This window comes from Myotis nattereri (genome assembly GCF_964212035.1).
Source record: "Myotis nattereri genome assembly, chromosome: 3".
NCBI lineage: Eukaryota > Metazoa > Chordata > Mammalia > Chiroptera > Vespertilionidae > Myotis > Myotis nattereri.
In genome coordinates, this window is record NC_138077.1 from 70,172,067 (window position 1) to 70,197,980 (window position 25,914).

At 41.0% G+C, this 25,914-nt stretch overlaps 1 protein-coding gene across 1 annotated transcript in view; it reads left to right on the top strand.

The window, feature by feature from the left end:
• The window catches only part of MORC1 (MORC family CW-type zinc finger 1), a gene marked incomplete at both ends in the record, with an annotated part of 149,745 nt that extends 128,958 nt beyond the window's left edge, over window positions 1-20,787 (top strand). Inside the window, 5 exons of the mRNA XM_081085997.1 lie at window positions 766-912; window positions 5,400-5,487; window positions 6,979-7,032; window positions 15,993-16,187; window positions 20,635-20,787. Of these exons, the coding sequence (XP_080942123.1) occupies window positions 766-912; window positions 5,400-5,487; window positions 6,979-7,032; window positions 15,993-16,187; window positions 20,635-20,787 (637 nt within the window). The remainder of the gene's footprint in view (window positions 1-765; window positions 913-5,399; window positions 5,488-6,978; window positions 7,033-15,992; window positions 16,188-20,634) is intronic.
• Between the last annotated feature and the right edge of the window lie 5,127 nt (window positions 20,788-25,914).

A 25,914-nucleotide genomic window follows, 5' to 3' on the forward strand; every position in this document is an offset into this window, starting at 1 on the left:
CAACCTGCTTTATTTCCTATATTGCACAGCCTTTGACTTTTCTTGTTTCCACCACACTGAAAGCTTTGGGTTTTATTAACATTCAGCACTACTTTATGCATCCTCATTGTGTGTATTCTCCATGCTGCGGCCAGTTATGTGTTTAAAACACATATCAGATCACCTTACACCCATGCAAGAAACCCCTCAATGGTAGTGCCTGCTCTGCTTGGAATAATTCCAGCTCCCCCTCCATGGCCAGTGCTGTCCTCACTCCACCTCAACAGCTCTGGCCTCCTCACTCCCCTTTGACTAGCCCTACCTTGTTTCTGTCCCAGAATCATTACACTTCACCTGGAACATTCTCCTTCCTCCAGATTTGACTAAAGTTTTTTTTCAATTGACTTTGCCCCTGCTTTGTTTTCTTTCTATATGTACCTCCCCCACCCACAGGCTAACCTAGAACTTTAGTTTAAAGCCTCTTTCACCAAATAAGAGACAAATGGTATATGACTACTGTTGTTAATAATAAATCACCACTGATTTTATTTAATTGTGACCACCCACAAACCTTGGAACAAGATTTTTCAGGAATAAATAGTAATTCTTCTATGTGGGAATTGATTTAATATAACTATATAAATGAGTTTTCAGCATCACACATATGTCCTTACTTTATTTGGTATATACTCACATTTTATTTGTCATATATTGATGTTTCTGAGGTTATTAGTATCTAATGTGATTCCTACTTTCAAATGATAAATCTCGGCTGTTTTTGCCCAGCATTCCAGTGCAAGACTTTGGTCCAGGTTCTGGACACAGAGCCAGAGTTGCTGTGAGTAGTGGCTGTGAAGTTGGTTCTTTGCTGACAAAGTCTTCTCAGAGCCCATCTGTCAAGGAAACAGTAAGAAAACTGACATCTAATTTATGGTAAAGATATTTACTAACATATTTCCACATGCTTTGTTAAAATTTCTTAGAAGTGACAACTCCTGATTTTTTTCCTTATTAAGTGGTTATAATGAGAAAATTTAGTCCAATTGACTTTAAGATTTGTCTCCTAACTACACTGACTTAGCTAGATCATGGGTTAAATGTCCCTTGAAATAGAACTACAGTTGCTAAATGCTTGTTGTTACATGGTCCAGCAATATGGTGGACATCAGTCCTCTCTCAGGTACAATGAGTAATTCTTACTGAGTTGGCCTTACTAAAATAATTTCCTTCCTTCCTTCCTTCCTTCCTTCCTTCCTTCCTTCCTTCCTTCCTTCCTTCCATATTTATTATTAATATTCCTCATGATATTTGTATGACCCTCTAAAAAGTGTCTTTTTTTTTTAGCTTTAATACTAAACTTCCTGAGGGAAATAATTTTACTTTTTGGCTTGGTGTAGAATGTTAAATTTGTGCCCATGGTTAATGAAGAACTTAGATATTTGAATCTCAATTCTCAAAGGATGGAGAGACAGAGTGGGTAAAGCCCAGGATTCAGTTTTTCCAAATAGGGACCCATGATGGGAGGGGGCTTTACGATCAAGCCAAGTTAGTATGCAGAAGAATGCTCTAAATAGGTGTCATGTGAGAGGGTGGGGGGCAGGAGCAGTAGCACCACTACATTAGTGCAGCCGGTTGGTTTTGTTGGGGTTTGCAGACTATGAGGAGACTGTGTGGTAAGAGGCTTTCAGCCAAGGAGGCCACACAGCATGCCCTAGCTGGAAGATTGTTTTTCCTTTGGACAGTTACTTTGACTTTCTGATGAGTGACTGATAGAATATTCCTGGAGAAGAGACTTAGCAAAGAATAGCAGATAGGAAGAAAAAGAAAGGTAGAGGTTGGTTGTATATAAAGACAGGGACTCTGTCCTGCAGTTGCCCTGCAAATTTATGGAAACTTCTGTGGCAGAATCCAGGGCTGTGGAGCTGTGCCTATATGGCTATGAAGTCCCCACGTACGGTCCTTTAGAAGCACATTCCCAACAGCTATCCTGCTGTAGGAGAAAGGAGGAAGCACTCTTGCTTCTACGTAGGTGGATCTACCTTGGACTTTGCACCAAGACACATTTTATTAATGATACTAGGGATCCAGAGACAAGCTGTTAACCTATAAATGAAGCTAGTGTGCTGCATTTCTGAGTACTAAGTTCTGGCCACCAAATCTACCATAGTGACTGGGCTGGCAAGCTGACACCAGCCTGGGAAAGAGGCAGGTGCAGGCCAGACCTCAGTGTCGGATACATATTCAGAGGCTGAAAAAGACCACTTCTCCAGTGATACAGACGGATGTCAGTCTCAAATGGCAATAGCCTGTAGCACAGTCCCTGAAGAACAGATTCTCCAACCGGTTTCTTACCTTCTGTCCCTATTTGATCAGAAGTAATATGTAAATTCTCAGCACTGAATTGGGTAGCCATATATTTGAATCCTGGTTTCTTTCTTACTAGTTCTAACATTCATGCATGTCCTTTGGTCACTGAGACATTGTAGTATGCAATAACATATGTATGAGCCTTTGTATATGTGAATAAATGTGTGCATATTATTAAAGTATGGATGTGACCACATGACCAATGATTGTGACAGGCTTTCTTGATCATTAATAGCTATAATTTTTAAACCATTACAATATTTTAGGCATTGACCCAAGTGCTTTGTATATGTTTGCTTTTTATTTCCACAAACTTATAAGATTGGTATTACTTTCAACTTTTTTATGGATAAGGAAACTGAAGCTTAGAGAAACTGAGTAACACACTCAACGTCTCAGAGAAAATTGTACAGCTAAGGACAGGGCTGGGTTTAGCCTCCTGCTCCCTGATTTGGAATCTCATGCTCCTCAACACTGTACATGTACACACATACATAGGTATATATATATATATATATACACACACACACACACGGGAATATAGACACATGTATACTTATGAAAGTGTGTGTGTGTGTGTGTGTGTGTGTGTGTGTGTGTCCATCCTCACTATGAGACCTCAAGAGACATGTCTGGTTGTGTTGCAGCAGAGTTTGGATATATCACTGTGTATCATCATTTTCTTTTTTTTTTTAACTGTACTATTTTTTGTTCTTCATCTAAGTGGATCATTACTATTCATATTGATGAGTTACACTTGATAAAAAAGGAGATAATCTGATTGAGTATACTAAGACTTTAAAGTACATCTACTTCTATAATTAGCCATCAATAGAAAATTAAAATTTCCCAGAAACCATCTCCCTAATGAACACGTAGAATCTTTAGTGCTTGAAATGATCATGCTATTATCAACTGAACATTCTGAAAGCTAAATGCATTAATAAATCAGATCTTTTCTACACTAGCTTGAATTTTTGTAGTTTTATAAAAATGCTCAGTAGAAAGAGAATTGTACAGAACATGAGGCTTTAATTGGAACAAAATGAGTTCCTCATTTACCAGTCTTCTCTTTTGCCTCAACCAGCAGTAGTATGTTTTCTTACATTTCACCAGTGAAAACAGATTTCTTGTCTTCTCTCTCTTTTTTCCCCTCCTGTACTGCTCTGTTTTTCATCGTGTCTAACATTATTCCTTGTGTTAACTAGATTTTAAATCCCTCAAGGCAGGGGTCCTCAAACTATGGCCCGCGGGCCACATGCAAATACAATAAACTATAGTCCGGCCCTCCAATGGTCTGAGGGACAGTAAACTGGCCCCCTTTTTAAAAAGTTTGAGGACCCCTGCCTCAAGGCATGAAGATTGTGGCTGGTTGTGTGCTATGCAGAGGGCACCGTGTTCTGTAAGACTCACTATTGTTGGCCAGATTTGTTCTTGCTTGTCACATGGTTAAGAGAGTAGTTAGAGCCCTTTCAGGTGTGTGAAATGTTCCTTCCCTCCACTTGGTTCATTTTGGACATGACATCATCCTTACCCTTTTCCACACGGTCGAAGTAGAGTCGGCATCTCTGTTTACTTCCTACATTTGTGATTTTTGATATCTTAGAGTGTTTTGCTCAGTTTAGCATTTTCCTGTCTTGTTTTGTTTTTAACAGTCTGTTTCCCTCAGTACATTTACTATCTAAACCTACAAAAAAAAGATACTTTTTAGAAGGCCATAAAAATGTCTGCTTTTCTAATTAGTCTTGTGGGACAGAATTTCCCAAGAAAAGCTGTTAGTAGCAGCTCTGTGGAGGGGAGAGCAAAAGGCAGAGACAAAAAGGAGAGCACAGCCAACCTGGTTGAGCCTGAGGGTAAGGGTGAGGGTGGGGTCCTTAATACCAGGAAACCAGAGAGGTTCAAAATAGGAATAACTCCTCAATCAGAGTTTTCATAAAAATTATATATATAAAGCAGATAGCAATGCTTAGCACATGTTCACCACTTTATAAAAAGTGGTTGAGTCTGACCAGGGGTTCAGTATCTTCAGAAAATACTCAGTTTCCCAACATAGATTACAATTGGCTTAGAATACTTCCCTCACCTGCCCCCAGCCCCTGCTCCCTGCAGCTGGCTAACTCCTCTTCTTTGGGGCTCCCCAAATTATGGGTTAGGGTTCCTTCTATCAGTACCTGTGGTGCTGCATTCTCATTCTCATCTTAACATGTTTTTCTAGAAGTACTTCCTCTGAAGGTTGCTGAAAATCTCTAAACCCAAAAGAGTTCATATCCACCATGAAAAGGACCAATGCTCAGAAGAGAGTTCAGCCCCGTATTGGAGGAAGGGAAGCTGGATTTATGGAGAGAGAGGAGTGGTTTATGGTCGCATAAGGTTGACCAAACCAACCAGGGACTCCAGACACAGCTCTTCTCTGTGTCCTGGAGGGCCCAATGAAAGGACTTCCTCTGGAGAGTTAAGTTTTATTTTCTTAGGAAAAAAGTCAGTAAGCCCATAGCCTGTTTCCCTCCAGGAATTTTGCAATGCTGAGTTCTCTTCCCAGAGCACTCAGGGGGGTGCTGGGCTTTCCTAAGCTGCTTGGCTAGAGGCAGGAATTCTCAGCCTTCCTTTCTTCCCTCCTTCCCTTTCTCCATCCCTCCCTCCCTCCTTCCCTTCCTTCCATAAACTTTTTATTTTAAGACAAGTGTAGGTTCATATGCAGTAGTAAGAAATAACACAGAGATCCCCTCTACCCTTTACCTGGCTTCTCCCCATGGTAACGTCTTGGAAAACAGTAGAACAGAATCACAATAGGGACATTGGCATTAACATTCAAGAAACAGAACAATTCTGTTACCACAGGATTCCTCCTGTTGACTTTTAATAACCAGACTCCTTCCTCTCCCAGCTTATGCTTTTGAAGAACACTTTAATGCCAGTAGTAAAGCAGTTTGGTGGGCATGAATGTTCATCTTTGCTACGATGTTTAACACCCGGGAGTCAGGGCCAGTCTGACAGATGAGTGCTCTGTCTCTTTTCCTGGCACATTCCCATCTCTGCTGTGCTTTTTTCCCCAGGGAGATTATTCTGCATTTCTTTCCTGAGTACCAGCTACCATCAGAAATTGGCTACTCATCTGTGGAGGAATTTGTGGCAAGCTCGGAGGTAAGCCGGCTTTTGTGGAACTCCGAGGAAATGACAGAAGAGCCTGAATTTGGTTTTCAATGAAGAAAAACGTGAAGTGTTCCCAGTAAGAGGAACTAAGTGAAGGAAGATGAGGATCTTTATACCAAATGGGTGGCTCAGAATTAAAACCAATGTGGCCAAGGGTTAAATAAGCTTCAGTAAGATCATGCTGACTGAGAACAGTTGGTTGCAGAGATAAATGGAAATGAGACATAGTCCGACTTCCCTCCCCTTGCATCAAGAATAGAATTTCTGTCTCTCAGATACACTTTGTCAGCCACCTTAGTGTCGTATTAGAATCACTGAGACTTCACCCGGAAAGATGAAGACAGTTGCATTTATCAAATCTATTCTCAGAGACGGACCATATGTGAAGGAAAGGAAAACTTTCCTCAGCTACCTGGGTGGACAGGCAGAGGCTCGCACTGTCTCACAGTGGGTGTCCTCACGCTGCCCAGTCGCCGCAGGCCATGGTGAAGCTCAGTGAGGAGTGCAGGCCCACAGCTCAGAGCTGCTCCGTGTGGAGAAGGGCCAGCGTGGTGCAGAGGGTGGGGGTGTCTGCCCACCCTCATGCCCAGTGTGATTTCTGGGAAGGATGGGTACATGTGGAAAGACTGTCAGTGAAAAGAGCGCCAGTTTATTCATTTGGCCAAAGTGCCGGGTGCTTTAATTTGATCCTGGGTGAAGTCCTTAGTCCTCTAATCTATAATCACTGTCTTTGCTTCTTCACCCTGTGCTCTCACCTCATGGTCTCCCGTCCTGCTTCTGACTCCACACTTCACTGCGGCTGTCCTGCGGGGCCACCCGTGACCACTGTGCTGACGTGTCGTGGTCACTTACTTACCGACTGCTCAGGTCTTCCATACAGTGGACCACTTTCTCCTGCTTGAAGCATTTTCTTTTTGCAGCTTTCGTAACAGCACTCCTCTCATTTTCTTGCTTTCCCCCTCTGTTTGCTGGCAGCTCCTTCTCTATTGGGTCTCTAAATGTTGGCCTGTCTGAGGACTCATTCCTGGAACACTTCCTTCTGTCAATGGAATGCGTTTCTAGGTGACCTCAACTAGTCTCTGGCTTTAAATCTCACCCCATATGCCAGTGATTCCCCCACCCCCCGTCTATTTCTGGGTGTTCCCATCTAAGAAATCCAGGCTCCACTTATCTTACTGATAGCTCTTTGAATATTTATTGTTTATCATTTACTTTTCCTTTACCTTGATTATGTTCTTTGCAATTTTTTTAACCATGCTGTATTAATTATGTGCACTGCCTTAATCATTTTTTGGAATGAGGTAAAGTATATCTTAGTGAATTAATTTAATTAGACGCAGGCTTAAAAGACCCACTGTATTGGTGTTGGCCAGTTCCAGGCTTTGATGTTTCTTGTATACTAGATATTGCATGTTGTAACTGCTGTAGACAGCTGATTCTCTAAAAGTTAATATCCTGTTTTATTATAATTTATGAAAACAGCTGGAGCAGTGCACAGAGCAGACAAACAGAAAGCTGAAAATGTGTTTCCAGCAGGTAAGCTTCCTTTCAGTGTAGTCATTTATATTCTACATGATCCTGTATTCCAAAGGAGAAATAATATACATTTCCAAATGCTCTGTTTGGAAGGAAATCAAATTTGCCTTCACTTATCAAGACTTAGAATTTTGAATTTTAAAATGCAAATGTTTCCACAGCATAAAGCTTATGAAATGCTTGGAGTAGGATTGTCATTTGTACTAGAAACAAGACATTCTGAGCCTTTAAGAAAGATAGTCACTGATTAAGCCAGAAATTGATCATAGGTTAAAGTTTTAATTACAGTTAAGTCCTCTCTTAACTTTGTAGATAGGTTCTTGACTTTAAGTGAAATGCTGTAGGCTGTTGATATAAACAAGAGTGAAGTTCCTGTGGGATCTCATCTATGTTATAATGAAACAATGTTGAACGAAACTACCATATTTGAGGGCCTGCTGTACTCTGGACAAGTTCATATTTCTCTGGCTTTGTTTGTTTGTTTAGTATCTTATCAACAGTTTTTAAAGTTTATGATTTTTTTCATTATAAAAATAGAAAAATAATTAGTGCTACTAAAAGGAAGTAAAAGAAATAAAAAAATCATTCATAATCCCACACCATTCCAAGATCACTGCTATTACTATCTATTACTATTTTGGTGTATTTCGTTACAACTTCTCTCTCTCTCTCTCTCTCTCTCTCTCTCTCTCTCTCTCTCTCTCTTTCGGTATATGTTTCCAATAATACTGTGTATCTAGGTCTTACAGATTTCCTAGGGGAGGGGGATGGAAAGAGACCATAGAGTCATTCAGTTCTATTAGAGAAATATCTAAAAAAAAATGATATGCCTCAACTCCCTTAATTAACACTCAAGGGAACAGAGACTCCAAGATGTAAACTCCAACCCTAATCCCCAAGTGGAAAAAGGGAGTGAGTGTTGGAGCCAAGACAACCAGAGGTTCACAGATTCCTCAGAGGCCACAACAGTCTAGAACTTTTCATGACACCAAGATCAATGTTGAGATGTTACTCTTCACTGACAATTAGGTTTGCTCAAACAGGTACATCCGCAAATATACTAGCATCTTCTTCCATCTGCTAATGCTGTTAAAGAGGAAATCACAGGCTCAAAATAGCATCACGTGTATTAAAGCCCATGATACCAAACCTAGATTTAATATCTGACCTAATTGCTGTTTTAACGTCTCACTGGAAATGTATTCTAAATCAACCAACCTGGAATGTTCTAGTCAATACCAATGAAGCAATTTGTCTTATGGGCTCTCCTCATCCCCCATAGGAAAAAAAGGCAATCTGCATAATAAAAACCTTGCTCCCTTCCCCCACAAAAGGTACCTTAGTCTAAAAATAATCTTTTCTTTTGTTAGTAGCTCCCTTGCCCCACCCTTCTTTCTATAAAAGCCTTCTATTTTGTCCAACCCCTTGGAGAGCCCTTCTTGTTACTAGAGAGGATGCTGCTCAAATAATGAATTGCTTAATAAAGCCAATTAAATCTTCAAATTTACTGTTAAATTTTGTTTTGTTTTTTTTTAACAATGCTTACAGCCATCTTCTGAGAAACTATCATAACAACATGCAAATCTATCAAGACTAGGAGGTGAATGGTATTCCCTGAAGTTATGCAAAGCACAACTATAAGCAAAGGCATTGCCTCATTCCTTTAGTAAGAAATAGAGTACATTTGAATAATCTGGTTTTATACAAGAAATGGAATTGTGAAGTAAGTTCCCAAAGACATATAACTAGGCAACCTTGAAATGAAAATTAGAACCTAAACCAGATTTCTTTTTAGAAAGGCTGTATTTGAATTTTAGGGTGTGCCTAAATTTCACATCCTGGTTGATATATTTGCCTTTGATGTTTCTGATTGAATGTCTACTGGACTGTGCTAGGCACAAATGAAGGTGTGTTGTAGGTCTTAGTTTCTCATCATCGGTCAACTGAAAATTAGTTTATTTTCTAAATAATGTCTTGTTGAAAAAGCAGTAATTGAACATTTTCTGCTTGAAGACTTAATTATCAACATTTCCAAACTAGAATAGGGTAAAAGATTGTTTTCTTTTAATATATTTTACCCTGTGTTAACACTATATTATTATCACTAGTGAATATAAAACTGTGATTGATCAAGAGGTACTAGAGCCAGATACTGAACCTGGCCTTTTACTAGTACATACATTATTACTTCATCTAACTCTCACAACAACTTTGGGAGGTGGGTGCCACTATCTCCATGTTAAGTGGAGAGTCAGAAAGATAAAATTCCAATGTCACAATGCAAGTGATTTAGGGCTGGAACCCAGATTTGTCCCACTTCAAACCTCTCTTTACTATAATGCTTTCTCCCATCTCATTCTTATCCAGATGGTAGTACTTCAGCCTTGTGATAGAGTTTGCAGTATTACTAACAATAGATATACTACATCTTCTCAGCCTGATGGTATAAAAAAAAACGTTTACTTACTAGACTCCTTGACATCACATGATGAGATGTATATGGGGGAGATGACAGTGAAGTGTTGGAGGCGGAGTGTATGTGCATGTGTAGGCAGATCTAGTGTTCCATCAAGAAATGTCCCAATGAAAGTCTGTGGCAGCCACTTGAAGAAAACCCAGTAAGTCTCCTGGATCTTCCCGCAGATCTTCATCTGCTGGTTAGGAAACTCTTATTTAAATAGTTATACTGTAAAATTTAGATATTTGCTAAGAATTAGATTGTCATATATCTCAGGTTATCCAAGCTTATATATGTCATTCATGTCTGTTTTTAAATAAATTTTTAGTAATGGATCCAAGTGGTTGGATCTTGGAGACCAGACTGAGTAAGAGAAGTGTTTATTCAAGGTGAACTGTGCTAGCAGAGGTGATGAATAGAATCCCCTTAAGGTTCAGGGCAGGTGGAATTCGAAGACCCAAAGCAAAATAAGTAGTCAGGAGACCATGCGTTCCCCTTGAAACGGAGATGTTTCAAGCAAAACAGAGAACAGTTAGAATCCCGATTTCCCCAATGTGACTGCTTGGTCCTAAGGACTTTGTTTCTGATTGTTAGCTTTAGGTGGTAGTTATAAAAATCTGCTGCATTTATTTCTTGAAGTCCATATAGAAGACAAATCCAAGTTGCTTTAAGGTGTGTACTTTTAATGAAGAGAGCCACATCCAACCCCAGGAGGACCCTTGGTCATCCACAGACTTCTTTGGTCGCCTCGCCCTGACATCAGTGGTCTTCATAACTACTGTGGGAGCAGTCAGTGAGTCATGACAGCATTGGCGGTCCTCCCCAACCTGAGCTGAACTGTCACAGGCAGCCCAGGGATCCCAAAATGATGTTATGGGACAGCCTCCTGAGTCGGAGGGAGGGGCTGTCCCCACCTTGGATTCTTGTCAGTTTCGAAAGAATGAGTGACCCTGATTGCATTGTGATAAAGCCAATTTATTAAAGCAAGCAAATTCATTAAAGAAGCAAAGGCAAGCAAGTCTCCTTCATTCGGCTCAGATCATGGATGGGCATCACTCAGCTAATCTGAGGAGCCAGTTGGGTGGGGGTTTGAGGCATTAAATAACCTCCTGTCTATAGGTTTCAAACTTCCTCTGTTGAATACCTTGTTCCAGGTTCATTTTCAAGGTCCCTCTTTATTTTGCTGTGGCCTTCTCAGAATTCATGAGAAGCACATGGCAGTTATATCTTGCCAAGCCTCGAGACTGCTGGCTCCTCTACTTTGGGAGTTAAAAATCAAAACAAAAATGAAACTGTCCTTTCTTTCCTTTCCCCTTCCTCCAAAGGGCTGACTTCTTTGTTTGGTGGTTGAGAATGATTCCTCTCTTCTCTCTGCTTTTCTTCATTCTTTAGTTAGGTAATCATATAAGTATTTGCTCTGAAGCCTCCTTGGCTCTGGGAAGATACGGGCCTGTTATTTACAAGCTGGCTGCAAATTGCCACACTACTTGGTCTTGTTTTAACTTTATCTCAGTTTCCCTATTCCTTGAGCCCTGAAATTTTCCTAGCTTCTCACTGCCCTGTAACAGAGCCACCATCCTTTATTTTTTCCTCTCACAAGCCATCTGGTCCATCCAGATTGAAATTGCTCCAACCTACCAGAGTAGGCTGCCTCTGAGCCTTTCCCTATGCGGTACCCCAGAATACTCTTAAGTACTCTGCCAGTCCACAGTTAGCCTCTTGAAATCCTGCCCACCCCATGTAGGACCTGGTCAGTGTTGCCTTCTATATTAAGCCTTGCTCATTCTCTCCAAGGGAAATTAATCTTGACTTTCTGTGCTCTGAGAAAGAGCCTTAAACTTTGATTTTAGCATTAAATTTTCTGCCTTATATTGTAGTAGTTTCTGGCATTTTATTTTTTTCATGAACTAGATTATAGAATCTTTAAAATTAGCAATCCTCTCTCACCAAATCCTGTCTACTGATGGCATTCAATCAGTAACTTTGAATGCATCTGGGTCTTACTATTTGTGCATTGAATCTAAGTTTATTGCTTCTACTATAGAGCCTGCCTACATAAACACTCACATGCATATCCCTGTAAGGTACAAAATCTATAGATCTTATAGGCCTGTCTTACTTTATGCAAACTCATTAGGTTTCTAGAACTTCAGAGCTCTGACTTTTTAAATTTGAGTCAGAGAATTAAAATCTCAGTTAAATATCCTTTCTTTCAAATCCTAATTCTCTTCTGAATTAATGTAGTTTGGGAAGCATTCCAGTTTTGATCTGCCACAGTTCCTCTGCAAGAGGAAGTTTATCCAGCAGAACTAAGCCTCTCATCTTGTTACAATTCTCTACTCGCCTTAAAATATTAATACAACTGGAATTCCTGTTATATGAAACTATAAAAGTTGTCAAAATTGCTACCTTTTATGGAAACCTCCTGGAAATGTTAGCCTAAGAAAGGCAGGAGAATAAATCAGGAAACAACAGGCTGGTGGTATTTGAAGGAGACATAGTTTGCTGGTGATAAGACAGTGAACTTTGAGAGATTACATATGACTTTGAATGTAAACATTCTTAATGTCATACCATATTAACAATGTTGTCTTTTGAACTTTTTATTTAAGTAATTACAGATACACAGAAATTTACAAAATAGTAGAGGTCCCATGTACCCTTCACCCAGTGCTTACGTCCTCCTACATAAATATCTACACTAATAAAAGAGAAAAATGGTAATTGGCGTACGGCGATACCGTTTTCATTGGCTAATCAGGGCTATATGCAAATTAACTGCCAACTAAGATTGGCAGTTAACTGCCAACTAAGATTGGCAGTTAACTGCCAACAAGATGGCGGCTAATTTGCATATGTAGGCACAATGCAGGGAGGCGAAAGGGAAAGCAGGAAGAAGCCCCCTGCCACTGACAGTGATCGGAAACCCAGGGGGGAGCTAAGAGCTGGGGGGCAGGGCAAAGGCGGCCCTGGGGCCGCCTTTGCCCTGCCCCCCAGCCATGATCGGAGAATCAGGCGCCTTTGCCGCCCTGGCCAGTGATAGCAGGAAGTAGGGGTGGAGCCAGTGATGGGAGCTGGACACGGTCGAAGCTGGCAGTCCCAGGAGCTAGGGGTCCCTTGCCTGGGCCTAAAGCGAAGCCCACGATCGCGGCGCCCCCCGCTGCCACTGCAGGTCCCCGCTGCCCAGGCCGGATGCCTAGGCCAGAGGCGTTAGGCCTGGGCAGGGGCGGAGCCTGCAACCGCGGGGAGCTGGGGGTCCCCTGCCCAGGCCTGACACCTCTGCCGGAGGCCTCAGGCCTGGTCAAGGGGCCGATCCGGTGATTGGCGATCGGAGGGTGATGAGGGTCAACTCCTCTGGCTGAGGCATCAGGCCTGGGTGGGGGGCGGAGCCGGGGATTGGGGGGATATGATGGTCCCCTTGCCCAGGCCTGAAGCCTGGGTCAGAGGCGTCAGGCTTGGGCGGGGGGTGGAGCAAGCGATCAGAGGGAGATGGGGGTCCCCTGCCCAGGCATGATTCCTGGGCCAGAGGCCTCAGGCCTGGGAGAGGGCCAGAGCCAGTGATCAGGGGGAGATGGAGGTCCCCTGTCCAAGCCTGACACCTCTGGCGGAGGCGTCAGGCCTGGGCCAGGGGCCGATCAGGCGATCGGAGGGTGATGGGGGTCAACGCCTGAGGGCTCCCAGTATGTGCGAGGGGGCAGGCTGGGCTGAGGGACACTCTCCCCCCACCCCCCACCCCCACACCCAGTGCACGAATTTCGTGCACCGGGCCCCTAGTATAATTATATTACAATGTCAAAACCAGGACAATGAAATTGGTAAAATATGTGTCTCATTTTATCATATATGCAGATTTGTGTAACCACTAAAACCAGTATACAGAACTCCCATTGCCACAAAGATCTCCTTTATAGTCTTGCCTCCCATGCACAAATATGCCTGACTCCTGGCAACCACCAATCTGTTCTCCATCTCCAAAACAGGATTTACCATGCATTTTATAGAAATAGAATCATACAGTATATGTTACATTATGATTGGTTTTAATCACTCAGCCATTTAAGTGTATCAGTAGTGTGTTCCTTTTTGTTGCTGCTGTTTTTCTAAATAATGTTGTTTTGAATATTTTATCTATTTTTTCAATTTTATTTGTTTTAATTTGTTTTGTTGTATAAAAGAGTGTTTTGTGGCTATTGTTCAGCCTGGCACAAGTTGTAAGATAAAGGAGCTCTGAAAACTAAGAAGCATAAATGGCTGGTGACATCTGACCTATCAGACCTTGTCCCTATTCCAGCCGAATTGAATTATTTACCTTACTCCACCTTCAAACCCTGGGGATGTCACTCCCTGGTTTGACTGAAGCCTCCGTAGGAAGCATCTGTGAAACTTCTGGAGGAGGTGTTGTTGCCTTAGTTGTAAGTCATCAACTTCGTGTAGGTTGAGTTGAGGATGTTCGAAAGTAGATTCCCCTCCACGATCTCAGAATGTGGCCTGGATTCCAAAGGAAGATTGGCCCACGTGTCTGAAATCCCCTTATTGTGAAGACTACATATCTGCTCTCCTTACTCCCCAGTATTTAGGCCTCACTGAGTGGCAGGCATTGGAAATGCAGAGATGAACAAAACCCTTTTTTTTTTTTTTTTTACATTGAGGTAACATTCTAGAGAATGGGATAAACACATAAATAAAACATAGTGCAGGGTCACATAATGATAAATACTAAACACATAAATAAATAAACATATAATGGGTATGCCATAAAATAACTGTGCAGGGCCTGGGATAGACAGTGATGGTGTATGTTGGGAAAGGGAAGTTGTTCCCAGTGAGCACAGAATACCTGAGCCGCGTTTCAATACAGACCCGAGGCAAAGAGGCAGCCTTGTCTAAATCTGGAGTCAAACTTTCAAACGGGGAAAAATAGCAGAGGTGAAGGGTCTGAGGCAAGAATGATCTTGGTGTATTCCTGGAATAACGCCTAGGACTCAGGAAATAAGTTAAAAATAGGCAGAATTAGGTCAAGGCTTTCAGAGTCTAATTCCTGGTGCCTCACACAGGTTTCCAGGAAGTTTCAGACTAACAATCTAGAATTTATTAATATGCCAATCTACAAGCCTCACAAGCAAGTCTCACTTTAACACCTACTGTGCGTGTGCGTGTGCGTGCATGTGTGTCTGTGTGTGTGTGTGTGTGTGTGTGTGTGTGTGTGTGTACAGGGCCAATGTTTGCCACTATGGAGTGGTATTTGGGGTCTTGCTCCCAAATACTCTTCTCAGTTACTAGCACAAATAATTGGGGGGATTAGTTACCAACATAAACTTAAGGCAAGTATTTTAAGTAAGGATTTTATTGGAGAATCTACACCCTTTTCTCATCTCTAATATCTGTGCCTTACTTGGGGGCACAATTGCACTTTCTCCCATAAGATTTAATATTTGCATTACTCACCCTGTGGACTAGAAGCTGCTTGAGGGCAAAGACTGAACCTTATGTGTCTTTGTGTTACCTATAATTAAATTCTATGCCTCAAATTTAGGAACTGGTTGGTGTGTGTCTATTTAACGGAACTTAATACACTTAGGAGTTTTTGTTTGTTTGTTTAAAGGATTTTTTAGAAAGAGAAGAAATTCATGATGAGGTCAATGAGTGCAAGGAGCCCATGTGGACAATGTTTGGGAAGGGTCTGCACATATTACTGAGTGTCGTGGAGCAGGGGTGAAAGGGAAAGGGGAGACCCAGGAGACAAATAAAGCTACCTTGCGGCAATCCAGTCATGTTGGTGCACAGAAATCTCATTAGAAAAACTTGCAAATGATGATCAAAACAGGATTTGCCTTGTGATGCTCTCTTTTCTCAGAATATCCCCTGGCCCTCTCAAAATGTTGACACAGAAATTAATGTCATTTTGAAATGGGAAGCATTTGGACTCTGCATTACCTATCTCTACTCTGAGTGCCTCAAGCTCTTAGAAAACAACCAAGACACTTGAATGAGCAAGGGTCGTATATGTTAGTGTATGTACTCTTTACATCAGGGAAAGGGGCCCAGAGAAAGGGACAGAACAGGAATTCTCTTACTGTAGCTGCTGTGCTTTTTAGATGCTACAGACTTGAGTTATAAATAACACATTATTATCTGCCATGAAAGCCCTGAGTGTCTGGCCCTTCTGTCATTGTCTATGAGATATTGGATCAGTGGAGAGAGTTACAGGGACCTGTCCCTGTTGGTACCTTGAACAAATTCAACCAGTACTGGGTTCCTTCATTACAAAGCATTATAGTTCCAGGGCTATATTATAGTTACTGCACTATTATATATCTTCCTTCCTTTTTTTTTTTTAATCAGATTGTACATTCCTTAAGTTTATGGAGTTGACATTTAGTATCTATGGAGTTTTAATTGAAATAGTGTATATGCATGTAATTAAACAGAAAATTGTTTTCTGATATTAGGGGGAAAAGTAAAATTTAAAAATATACTAAAACTTAAAAACAAACATTCCCAGATCCAGGATGTGTACATGGCTCAATATGCAAAAAAACTGAAGAGAACAACACAGTCTATTATCTATGATGCTAACAGAAGAGGAGTGATGAATGAAATATCTCTGGTGCAATGTGAACAAAAAAGAAAAGTTACTGAAGATAGACTGAACAATCTTCGTGTAAAACTGGCAGCATTGCTGCAGAAACTTCAGCTGGTGAGTGATGGGACTTTGAATAGTGGGAATATCCTTTGTGGAAAGAGCACTCAGCTAGATTCCTCTCCTAACAGCGTCTTCTATCTATTGACCTTGGACAAGTCACTAACCTCACCCTTACTCTACCTATAAGGATAGTGAAACAACAGATAAGTGAACTTTGAAAGTACATACCAGGGCATTTTTGAAGGCCTATTATTCTCTCTCTCAACAAAATCAGAATCTTGCCTCGTGCTGTTGGTACAGTTTGATTGCCCTCAGGTCTCCTCAATAGTATGTTTCTAGTAGGAAATTTTTTCAGAAAGCAAACTGTGTTCATTTATTTTTATCCTGATACATAAATAAAAGTAGATTCTTCTAGTCTTAGAGGATAGATTGGAGAGGTCAGGAAACACCATGTATATATGGACTATTGTCTATCTTGTTTGTGTGTATATTTCAATGCATAAAGAAAGGTGCTCAGTGAAGCAGCTGGAAGCTGGACAAATGATTAGCATCCTCACAGGAAAAACTCTTTCAGTTACTAGAAAGGCTACAGCTTAGGACCCACCGGACTTAAATGCTTATTTTGTTACATACATAAAGTCTTCTGTAAACTATTTCACCTTGTCAGTCTTCCATGTGAATTGTTAAAGTTGTAAATAAAAGAGTATAAGGTCTACATTTTTTACATTCATGTTTATTTCCTGGTAATGGCAACAACTGAAATTCACCATGGGCCTTTGTTGCAAATGTAACTACGTGAAGATCATTGATTTTTGTAGAAAAACATTAAAACTATAAAAAAAAATTTAAAAAAGAATTGGGCTCCTACGAGATTGAAAGTACATATTAGAATATTTTAAATATTAGGTAACATTAAAAATTTTACCTTCTCTATTACACAGAAATGTTAGGTAAAATATATATAGCCAAGGTTGAAAAGTCTTTCTATAAATGCTAGACATGAACTGAGAAATCAACAGTGAGCACATGGCATTTTCCTCAGAAAGATCCCTAACCTGGGACAGGGACAGGGCCTTCCTGGGCTGTGCAGGGTACGAGGGCAGGGGCTGAGTCTCCCCAGCGCGCCCTGGCAGGGAGGCCTGAGGCTGGTCTTGCCAGGAAGAGGTTTGGGGAGGGACATGGACTTTGAAGGCAGACTGCCTGGGTTTCGGTCCTGGCTGTGAACATTTCAAACGAATAGTCCATTTCTTCTTAAAAACAAACGGATTTTGTTTTCTCTGGGATTTTTGTCTTATATTGAATGCAAAATAAAACGCAGAAAATATTTTTGCTTAACTGAAGTATAGAGCCAAAAGGGAAGACTCCTCCCCCCCTTGTGTGGTCTAGGCAACAGTTAAAATGTTTCATTATTGAAATATAAAGGACAATTAATGCTAACTGTCTTCACATAATGGTAATTACATCTGTGCTAAATGAGCCTATTATTGAAGCTGGTTTATTTCTGTAAGAGTGGGATGTGAGTGGAGCTCCTTTTGGTTCGTGTGGCTGTAAAGGGTGGGAAATATTTTTATGGGCAAAAGGTCTAATACAAAGCCTGGCATGTGGTAAAGTTTCAGTCATAATAATTGTTTAACTAAGAAGGAAAACGAGAGAGACCAAAGAAATTCTATATCATAGAAATGGAATATCATTCTTCATCAGAAAAGTTCATAAGAATTGTTGGTTCTCAGAATAGCAAATATGTATTTGGCTAAGAAAAAAAAAAAGAATTTCTCTCTCTCTCTCTCCTCCTCTCTCTCTCTCTCTCTCTCTCTCTCTCTCTCGCTAGTCCTCATCCAAGGACATTTTCTCCATTGATTTTTAGAGAGAATGAAAGGGAAAGGGAGAAACATAGAGAGAAACATTGATAGTAAAGAGACACATCAAGCCCTGACCGGTTTGGCTCAGTGAATGGAGCATCGGCCTGTGGACTGAAGGGTCCCGGGTTCGATTCTGGTCAAGGGCACATACCTTGGTTGCGGGCACATCCCCAGTGGGGAGTGTGCAGGAGGCAGCTGATCAATGTTTCTCTCTCATCGATATTTCTAACTCTCTATCCCTATCCCTTCCTCTCTGTAAAAATTTAATACAATATATGTTTTTTTAAAAAAAGAGAGAGACACATCAATTGGTTGCTTCCTGCAAGTGCCCCAAATGGGGCCTGGATCTAGCCTGCAGCTCAGGTACATGCCCTTGACCAGAATCAAGCCCAGGACCCTTCAGTCTGCAGGACCATGCTCCAATCACTGAGCCAAACCGGCTTGGGCCAATTTGCTCTTTATGCCAAATCCCTGGGGTCTCCCCAAAATAGGGTAATTATACTAATTAAATTTGCTTTCTTCTCAAAGTTTAATAAGGAGGCAAAATGCTTTAGCCCACAGAGTATGAAACTCTTTATCTACTATCATTGGAGAGGGACTCAAACGTTTTCTGCCCAAATATATTTACTCTCACCCCCCACTTGAAGTTTCCATTTTTACTTTCTCTGATTGCCAGAGCAATTGCAGTGGAATAGAGCAGGGACTCAAGGTGAGGTAGACCCACCAGCAGACACGGCAGGCACATGAAGAAGCTGGGAAGGTCTAGTCCGCCAGGTAGAGAGCAGTATTCAGAGGATTAGACTAGACCAACTAGGCCGAGCGTGGTCAGTGTCAGAAAGGGTCACACAGGGTATTCCCCAGGGTCGGTGATAATATTGTGGACACCTGTCTTCAGGAACAGGGTTGCATCACAAAGCTGGGACTTAACACAATTTAGTCTTGTTAGAGGACTGAGCAGATCTAGGGCAGAGGGAGCAAAGCATGGAATCAGATAAGGGATGGAGAAAGTAGGATGGTGGTGTTACACACTTGTTGGGAACAATAATAAGAGTGGGATTGTTTCTGAAAGGTCCTTCCTAAAAATTCTCTTTTCCATCAGCTCAGTTGAAGAGCAGGTTGATCCCTGCCGGGAGCCGGTCCATCCTTGCTGTTTCAAGGGACCTGGCATATATGGCATACTGTTCTTAATATGTTTGCTCACCTTCTTGGCACTAGGTGTTTTAACCAAGGTCACCTCTCTGAGAAAGGTTGTTTCCCCAGGTAGGGATTTTCCCCTGAAGTTAGGGAGGGAATAAAACCCCTTAACTAAGTGCCAGGCGGGTAATTAATCACTTTAACTACGAACAATCATGCTTAAGCTACATAATCTTTACTCCCTGGAATGGAGATAAGAAACGCCCTAACCTTTGGAATAGAGATAGATAGGATTGGAATCAACTGGTATAAATACAGATGTAACAAGACAACAGGACACAGAACCTAGACACAGAACCTAGAGACAGAACCTAGCGAGAGAACCTGGCTGAAGAACCTAGAGACAGAACCTGGCTACAGAACCTGGATAGAACATGGCAAGAGAACCTGACTAGAACATGGCTAGAGAACCTGGATGGAGAACCTAGCGAGGGGATATGGCTATAGAACCTGGCTGGAGAACCTAGCAAGAGAACATGGACACAGAACCTGGCTTGAGATCCTGACCAGAACTTGGCTGGAGATCCTGGCTAGAGATCCTGGCTAGACTGCTGATCAACTGAACGCTGGCTCCGTGTCATTCCTTCTTCGCCGACTCGGTCCACACCTTTGGGGACCCCTGAACCTTCTGGGGTTGGACCCCAGCAGACCCCATGGTTGGGCCTGAGGGGCGTGAGATTTAGGTCTGTAAAGAAGGAGCATTTGTTCAGCTGTTCATGGATTAAGAAGCCCAGGGCAGGAGAGCATGACATTAACTCAGAGATCTGGGGGGAAAGCGAGAAAAGGGAGCAGATGCGGGCAGCAAGCCAAGCGTTGCAGGGAAAGATGCTGCAGAGGAAAGAGGAGAAACAGAGAAGTCAAAATTTTCCTAGTCATCTGTTTTGCTTATAAGGCTAAAGATTCATGAATTTTTTAAACATATTTTATGATTTTTTTACAGAGAGGAAAAGAGAGAGATAGTTAGAAACATCGATGAGAGAAACATTGGTCAGCTGCCTCCTGCACATCTCCTACTGGGGATGTGCCTGCAACCCAGGTACATGCCCTTGACCGGAATCGAACCTGGGACCCTTCAGTCCACAGGCCGATGCTCTATCCACTGAGCCAAACCAGTTTCGGTAAGATTCATGAATTTTTTAAATGGGAGGTAAAAGCCTGTGACAGAGAAAGATGAGATGGGGCTTTAGGAATAAAACAAGTAATTAAATAGAAGGAAAAAACAACAGTGAAATTAACCTCCGATAAAGAAGAAAAAATGATCAAACTTTCTAACTCCTTACAGGCATAAAATGGGGTTAAATGTGAAAACATTTTGAAAGGTTAAAAGCATTTTTCAGATGCAAGGTGGGTTGTGTTGTTACATGAATCATAGAGAAGACTGTTCAGAGGCCACCCAGATTATAGTTCTAGCTTGTTTCCCTGCTATGACTGTTGCTTTTCTTTTCCAGGGAGGTCCAGTAGGAGACGTGGAGCAGATTGACAGTTATTTAGAAGCTTTGCTTAAAGAAGATCATCTTTTTGGGAACGCTTTCAATAAAGGAAGTACAGATGCAGGACATAGTCTCCCTTTCGAGAACAATGAAAGCACTTCTCAAAACTAAAAGTCAGAAAAGTCATTCCTTTCTTTAAAATGCTAATAAGAAAAAGGAAACTTATTTTCAAAAAAATATTTCCTCTTGTTATTGTGAAGTTTGTTCTTTTTGACACTAAAGAAATTGTACTAGTTATACTTTGGAAATGGAGGGTGATTAACATTTTACATACTTCCCCATCCTACTCCCTAACCCTTTCTGGTCTTTCAGGAACTATTTCTCTAGTTCTGTAATTCCCAGGTGAGCAACTAAGAAAGATGAAAATGCCACTTAGGCTTAAATTTTGATTTTACTTAAAAAACTGTAAAAACTGGAAAACAGTGGTTTTCAAAATCAATATACACAGAACTATAGAATCACCTCCTTCTGAAACTTGTGTTGAAAAAGACAGGGATTGTGCCCTTTCTCCACTACAGCCCATACTCAGCAGAAAATACAAATCTTCAAAAAACTTTGAGCTATAGTATAGATCATAATTTTCTTATTGTGTTATTGTAAAAGAAACACTCTTCTAAGTATAACTTGAACACACATTAAACATATATAAGCATTGTGTTTTTACATTTTCTTTGATAACTGACTTTTTTATGTGTTTGTTTAGAAATGTCTGTTGTGTTGTGCAAAAACAATAAATATTTAATATTTATTTGTGGAGTTGTATATTTTAATTTTATGTGCATGCAAGGTGTAAAATTCAGAACTTGTGAAGTAGGAATATGGTGCAAATTCTTCACCCCCTGCTTGTCTAATAGTTTTCTCAAGAGGCATGTTTTTACCAGTTATTGTGAGTCCATTCAAGTAAAATCAGTGCATATGAAACCATACAAATCATTATCCTATCTAATAATAGACAAACATGGTAATTAACCGTACCTCCAACATGCTTCCCATTGGCTAATCAGGGCGATATGCAAACTAACTGCCAACCAAGATGGCAGCCGGCAGCCAGGCAGCTGAAGTGAACAGGAGGCTTGCTTACTCCAGTGGTGGAGGAAGCAAAGGTTTCCCACCTGCCACTGCCAGCCTCTGAGCTGCACTCTAAGCAACTATGTTGCCACTATAGAAGCTAAACAATCCCCAGAAATCTGCTTTCAGCCAGCCAGGCCTCAGAGCTGGAGTTGCAATAGTGTTTCAATTACAGAAGCTAAATAAAGCCCAGATACGTGCTTTCAGCAGCCAAGGTCTCAGAGCTGGAGCCAAACCTCAGAGCTAAAGCCGGCTCTCAGTTCCAGTGACAGCCATAGAAGGTAAATAAATCCCAGAATAAAAAAAAAAAACAACAAAAAAACGGAGAGGTTGGGAGCTTCAGTCACCCGCCAGCCTGAAAATGGCCCTCAGCCCCTCACCCAGACTGGCCAGGCACCCCAGTGGGGACCCCCAACCTGAAGGGGGTGTGACCAGATGCAAACATCCATCATCCCTTCATCCAGGCTGGCCAGGCACCCAAGTGGGACCCCGACCCTGATCCGGGACACCCATCAGGGCAAACTAGCCGGCCCACACCCGTGCACCAGGCCTCTATCCTATACAGTAAAAGGGTAATATGAAAACTGACCCTACCAGCAGAAGGACTGAGAATGACTGGTCACTATGACACACACTGACCACCAGGGGGCAGACACTCAATGCAGGAGCTGCCCTCTGGTGGTCAGGGCGCTCTCACATGGGAGGAGCTCTGCTCAGCCACAAGCCAGGCTGATGACTGCCAGTACAGCGGTGGTGGTGGGAGCCTCTCCTGCCTCTTCAGCAGCGCTAAGGATGTCCAACTGCAGTTTAAGCCTGCTCCCCGCTGGCAAGTGGACACCCCCTGAGGGCTACAGGGCTGCCAGAGGGATGTCTGATTGCCATCTTAGCCCAATCCCCCGGGGAGCGGGCCTAAGCCAGCAGGTGGTCATCCCCTGTGGGTCCCAGACTGCAAGAGGGCACAGGCTGGGCTGAGGGGTCCCCCTTCCCCCCCGAGTGCACAAATTTTTGTGCACTGGGCCTCTAGTATAGATATAAATGTGGAGTAGCAGCCAAAAGATGCTGATGCTTTTCTACTTTATATACCTTCAAGATCATTCTATATCAGGATCCATACATGTAGAGCTCTCTCATCTTTAACTGCTCCTTGTTACTCCATTCATGGACATACCAAAATGTACTTGATTATTCTCTTATTCAATGGATAGTTACATTTTATCTATTATTTTGGATTTACATGCACACAACAGTGATTATTCTTTTTTAAAAATATATATATATATATTTTTATTGGTTTCAGAGAGGGAGGGAGAGGGAGAGAGAGAGAGAGAGAGAGAGAGAGAGAGAGAGAGGGAGAGAGAGAGAGAGACACACCAATGAAGAGAGAGAATGCATGGATCAGCTGCCTCCTGCACCCCCCACACTGAGGATTGAGCCCGCAACCTGGGCGTGTGCCCTAGACCGGAATTTAACCTGGGAGCCTTCCGTCTGCAGGCCGATGCTCTATCCACTGAGCCAAACTGGCTAGGGCTGAATATTCTTTTAAATATGTTCATTTCACATAGGTGCAATTATATCAAATCTAAAAGATAAATTGCTAGGTAAAAGGGTATGTACATTTGCTTATTAATAGATACTGCCTAAAAGCACTTCATACAAATGTATTAATATGCACTCCCACGTCAATATATGAGTGCCTGTTTTTTTAAATATATTTTTATTATTGATTTCAGAGGGGAAGGGAGAGGGGGAGAGAGAGAGAGAAGCATCCATGATGAGAGAGAATCATGGATTGGCTGCCTCCTGTATGCCTCCTACTGGGGATGGAGCCTGCAACCTGGGCATGTGCCTTTGAAGCATCCATCTATATAAAAACTGCTGTTTGAAATTTTAACCCTGCTATTTCTGGCTTCTGTAAATGCTTGCTGGCTTAAATAATAAGGAAAATAAGACTACTCCCATTTCAGAGAGGCCATTAAACCTTCCCTAGACAAAGTTATCAGTGCTGGCATCAGGCCAAGCCTTTGGTCGACGTCTCAAAGTGCCAGCACATAGGGCCCTTTAAGAACTTGCAAAGGGAACCGGAAAACCCCCATTTTGGGAAGACAAAGAGGATAAGATAGTATAAATACAGGAAAATTCCTGTGTGATTTCACCCAGAATTTGAGAGACATTTTCCTCTGGGCACGCGTGTAATAAATGTAACTTCATCTCTCTAAGCGTTGCTTGGTTCTTCTCTGGTTTTTCTGTAACACCTTTGACCAGAATCGAACCCAGGACCCTTCAGTCCAAAGGCTGACGCTCTATCCACTGAGCCAAACTAGCTGGGGCAATGCCTGTTTCTTCACACCTTTACCTACCTAGTGAATTATCAATCTTTCTAATCTTGCTGATCAAGTGGATAAAATATGGTATATCTTTCTAGCTTAATGTATATTTCTTAAGCATAAGGTTGAGAATCTTTTAATGTTTAAAGTTCATTTGAATTTTAAATTTAGCCTTTTTTCATTTCCTATTGGGTGATATTTTCTTATTTATAGGAACGATTTTCATATTAGGGAAATTATCTTTTTTATATGTATTACAAATACTTTTATAATTTTTTGCTTAAAATTTTTTATAGTGGTTTTAGCTATATAGGATTTTTAAATGTTTTAAATTTTTTTTGTTTATGGCTTCTGGAGTTTGCAGCCATATTTAGAGAGGACTTTCCAATGGAAAAAAGTATAAAGAAAATTTACTTTGTTTTCTTATGATTTAAATAATTATATTGTTAAATCTTTGATTAATCTAGAATTTATTTTGGTGTAAGGAGTAAGTTAAAAATCCAATTTTGTGTGTGTTTTTGGATAGTCACAGTATTGTCCAGAATTAATTAAATAATCTTCTTTCCCACTGATCTGCAAACCACCTTTATTGCATGTTAAATTCCTATTTATATTTGGGCAAAGTTCTAAAAAACAATTTCTATCATTTTTCATTGATTGTCTCCTCTTTTCTTATGTCAGGCCCATGTGGTTTGGGTAGGATTAGGCAGTAACTTTATATTTCAGGATTTTTCTGTGTGTCATTGCATGTTTCTCATTAAACTTAGATTTAGCTTTTTAGTCACCACCAACCCTCAAATTTTCTGTATTTTGTTGGGTTTGTGGTGATATTATGGATTAAGATAGAGAGAACTGCCTTTTTTAAATATCACATCTTTCTACCCAAGACCAAACAAAATATGTCTTTCTATATGTTCAAGTCTTCATTGGTGTCATGTATTAGCATTTAAAATATTTCTTCAAATACATTTAGAACATTCTAGTTAATATTCATTGTAATTAATTAGATTTATGCTTTGACCTATTATAAATGAAGCCTTTTCCCATTATTTTTCTCCCTCATTTTAACTGATTAATGTTGTATATAGCAAGACTCCTGGTGTGTACTTAGATATCAGTATTGCATCCAATATAAGAATTCTCATATAACTTGTAATAGTTTTTTTTCCTTTATCAACAAGTAATAATTATGTAAATTTTTAAAGTGTGATTTCTGGATCTCATGTCCTTGTATTCTTGACCTACCCAGACTTTTTCTTCCTTGAGGGATTTTCTTGGTCCCTTGAAAACTTTCATTGCTTTTCTCTGCCATCATCAGTATCCATTCTTCCTTTAACTTAAAAATTGGTGATTAATAAATGCTAATGGTGATAAGAAGTCAGTGCCTCTGAACATCCTCCTGGCAGACATTTAGAAAGAATCTGAAGAGGGACTTTCCAGAGAATAGATTTTGAAGATTCTAACAGGATATTCTTCATGTTTCATAAATGAATAATCCCCAGGGCTGAGTCCTTATTATCTCATCAGCTCTAATAGTTTTAAATAATACTATGAAATGAATGAGTTTCAAATTTCTATGATCTTATTGAGCACTTGTTACATAAAATTTTCTAATGAAAATCTATAATGATATTTTGAAACAAAATTAATCATATTCACCTTAACCATTACCACTTCCTATCAAGACAGTTCATTTAAGGCCCCAATGGCTCCAGTTCTTGAGGAATCTGGGGTTTAAAACATGTAATCAGGATGAAGGAGTAGGGACTAAGGTAGAGACCAGACTTATGAACTGAGTCAATAATAGGAATTGGGGGTGAGGGGAATGGAGTAAGGTTAGGAGAGG